Source organism: Nelumbo nucifera, chromosome 1 (genome assembly GCF_055504915.1).
Source record: "Nelumbo nucifera cultivar China Antique chromosome 1, China Antique-T2T, whole genome shotgun sequence".
Taxonomy (NCBI): Eukaryota; Viridiplantae; Streptophyta; class Magnoliopsida; order Proteales; family Nelumbonaceae; genus Nelumbo; species Nelumbo nucifera.
In genome coordinates, this window is record NC_142649.1 from 103,561,650 (window position 1) to 103,565,171 (window position 3,522).

A 3,522-nucleotide genomic window follows, 5' to 3' on the forward strand; every position below is an offset into this window, starting at 1 on the left:
TTGAGCAGCTAAAGCAACTACAACAAGTGCTTGGGGATTTTTATGAATCACAACCACAATGAAGCTCCATTACCAGCAGCAAAGTTTCTGATTCAAGCTTAAAAATTATTGGTTTTTATTTTCTTTTCAAGTTTATGGTTAATTTGATTGTCTTCATCGGTGGGAGTGGTCGGAAGGACCGAAATTGAACTCGATTCAGAGTTCAGTGCAATGGACAATGGGACAGACAGAAAAGGTCTTGAAACTATATGTTTTGAGAGAGAGAGAGAGAGAGAGAAAGAGGGAGAGAGGACAGCATCTGGGGTCATACTGTCATAGAAGATAAGGACTCCTTTTTGAGTCCTTACTCTGAACTGCTGCTACACTACCACGATTGATTCCATAAAATAAACGGTGCAAATTATCCCAAGAAACTGATGAGAAACAACTAGATTAGTAGCCTCCATGTCAAACTTGAAATACAAAAGAAAACCTAACAACATCAGAGAAGACTCTTCTTCCAACTCACACTCTCGCTCGTATACACTGAAGAAAAGTTCTGTATTACACTAACACAAACAAACACAGACACTGAAGCACACACACAGAGAGTCACAAACAACAGAAAAAAAACAAGAAAAACCAGAAAATAGTTTCAAGCTCTGGCACAAGAAATTGAACTCTCTTTTCAGTCACCCCCACCATTGATGCACAGCAACTCCTTCATCCCTCAGCCTTCCGTAGAGAGCTAAGCATTCCCAATAGGGCCTCCTATTCTTGCTCTTCCTCCCACATAGACCTTGGTGTTTGCATTCCAAAAACAGTTCGTCCACCAAGCTGATGGCATTGCTCTTCATCATCTCTTCAACCACTTCTGCTTCTGCCTTCATCACAACATACTCTTCTTCCTTCACATTCTTCCACAACCAATCCGACATCTCCATCTGGGGCACTCCCTTGTCCGGTGACAATTCATCGGTGGTCACCATGTCTATCTTGTACACTTCGAAATCCTTATTTCTTGTTGGGTAATTCTGCTCAAACCAACCAGGACTGGCGTTGCTTTTCACCTGCAAGTCAACGTCGATGAAGACGTGTCGCGGGTACCCTTCCAGTGAATCCTCCATCAAGTCCGGGAGGTATCTGGTGGTCTTTAAGTAGTTGCCCAACTCCACCTTAGATGCTCGTGGTGGTTCAAGGAGCGCGTCCTCCAGTCTGTTCAGTGCCGCCTGCTTGGCTTCTGAAGCGAATGCACTGAGGCGTCTCTTAATCGGCGAAGTCCCTGATAGTATCTCGGCGGGGCCAGTTTTCTTCATTGCCACAATTGTAGATGCAAATCTCCGGATATAGACAATTTTGTAATTAGAGGGCTTGCGGAAAGGATACCGAGGGTTGTCGCTCAACTGGACAGCTGCAATACCGCCAATCTTCAGAGTGCGGTCGATGAATTCACCGGAGCCAAAGCCGGGCGCGAACGCAAAATCAAATGTATCATCTGGGACTAAACTCTGGCGTTCGGTGTCGAACTCAGAGATGAGATCCACAAAATTATCATCAGTGAACAGGGGACTCTGAGTGATCACCTCCTCGCCACCGCCCTGGCTTACAAGGAGGGTCTTGCCGCCAGAATTAAGGAGACCCTCGTTGGCTAAGTCTTGAAAAAGTTCAGGCAAGAACTCAACATTAATGGGTTCAGGTCCGAAATCGGCCTGAGAACCATTGAGGTTAGAATTCAATTGGGGAAGTCCATCAATGAAGTATGGTCCGATCCATGGAAATGTCGCAATGATCAAGGCTAAAAGCACGGATCGCGCGATAACCCTAAGAACCCTGGAGTCAGGAAGCATAATTGTGAGCTGGTTATCGGGATTCAGACTGATCTCACCTTCCCCGTGAAGGTGTTTGATCTTTGTCTGGTTATTGACCGGAAATCCACGACCGAATTCCATTTCCTTTCAGAGATCTTGGATGGCCGCTTGGCTCTTGGCTCTGATAGGAATGAGAGCTGGTTGTGTTACTGTTAACTAGGTTGGTTAGGCTAGTCTCAGATAAACAGAGACAGAGACAGAGAAAAACACAGGCGAGAGGAGAGGGAAGGGGGGCTTAGCGAGTGCAAAACCGGGCAGCGGTGTGGTTTCCACCCACGAGGGCCACACGGATACTTTGCACTCCTGACCAGAGGAGCATCAACTGCCTCATCCGCTGCACCTCCATTGCTTTCACCTGTCCAGATCGACGGGAGTACTTTTGTTTCTGAGATACCCAAGATGTTTCTTCTTTAGGGAATCATCGTCGGAAAGTCATCAGCAGCCCCTGTCGACCGGAGAAGGGGGAGCAGCCTGGAGAGTGGAGAGGCTGTTGTGTGAATCAACAGGGGCAAAAAGGGAGAGAGGAGGATGAGAGGATTTATTGATTTTACTGGAAGGACAAAGAAGGAAATAAGTTGGGGAAAAAGAGGTAAAAGGCGGTGAGGTTGTGGTAGAGGAGGAATGAATGGAGGAAAAGCGGTGGTTGATCAACGGCTCCACGAAAAACCAGTTTCACCGTAGTTGTTTGTGATTTTGTGAAGGAGCTTGTTTTTCCGGTTTCCAGAAGAAGGGCTGAGACCGAAAGGTGACGTCTCCGATATTAGCGCCGAAGGGTTTTTCTTTTTAATTTATGGGCAGGAGCGTTTTCCTCCATTTTCTAACAAAGGTTGACACCTGGCAAGGATAATCTCGATTTTGTTGTTTTGACTCCATTTTCTATCAAAGGTTAACACTTGGCAAGGATAATCTTAATAAGGGTATTTTTGTTCTTACATAATTTTCACTTGGAGGTTAAATGCCTTGGCCTCACACGTCCAATCTGTAGAAGTTAAATTAAAATATTTTAATATTTATGTAAAATCAATATTTACAAACGTTGGTTGCTCAAATACTTTTCCTTTTTTTTTTATTCTTTGAATGTAGGCTGTAACTGGGTTGTTGATACATTTCTGTTTCACATGAGAAACTTTTTGCCACGTGGTAAGTGTTATGACTCACGATCCTGCCTCCTGTTAAGAAAATTGGAACCCCTGTTTAGTAAAAGATACAAATGTTATTATTTGATAAACGGTGTCATGTTACCGTAAAATCAGCATTTTTCGTAATTCGCATTTATAGTATGTTAATATTTGGGAGAAATTTTATTTAATGTTTTATTTAATGGTTAAGCGTTTATTCATTGTTTAGTGATGTAAGGTGTCTAGTGGTGTTTAATTGTCAATTACCAAAACGTTTACCAACCACTTTTCTCTCAATTTTAAAGATAAATTAAGTATAAATATTTATTTAATAAACGAAAGTCATGCCAAAAATATACTATAGCGACCAACTTAAGGTTGTATTTCTGACTACTTGTTCCAGTAGGGGCTGGGATCAAATCCAACTGCCACCATGAAGGAAAAAAAGAGAAGCACCATATTGGCTCGGTAGACTGATACTACATCTAATTCTAATCATATACCATTTACAACCCGAATTGGGTTGGGTTTATCCAGCTTAACCACTTTCTAAGTTG

The 3,522-nt window shown here is 43.1% G+C and overlaps 1 protein-coding gene across 1 annotated transcript; it reads right to left on the reverse strand.

Moving 5' to 3' along the window:
- Nucleotides 1–400: 400 nt before the first annotated feature.
- LOC104608592 (uncharacterized) lies at nt 401–2,604 on the reverse strand. The gene has a single exon (XM_010274624.3). The coding sequence runs from the start codon at nt 1,926–1,928 to the stop codon at nt 672–674; it is 1,257 nt and encodes a 418-aa protein (XP_010272926.1). The 5' UTR covers nt 1,929–2,604; the 3' UTR covers nt 401–671.
- Between the last annotated feature and the right edge of the window lie 918 nt (nt 2,605–3,522).

Excerpts from the sequence above, each read along its gene's own strand:
- LOC104608592 (XM_010274624.3), bottom strand. The coding sequence starts at position 1,928 with ATGGAATTCGGTCGTGGATTTCCGGTCAATAACCAGACAAAGATCAAA.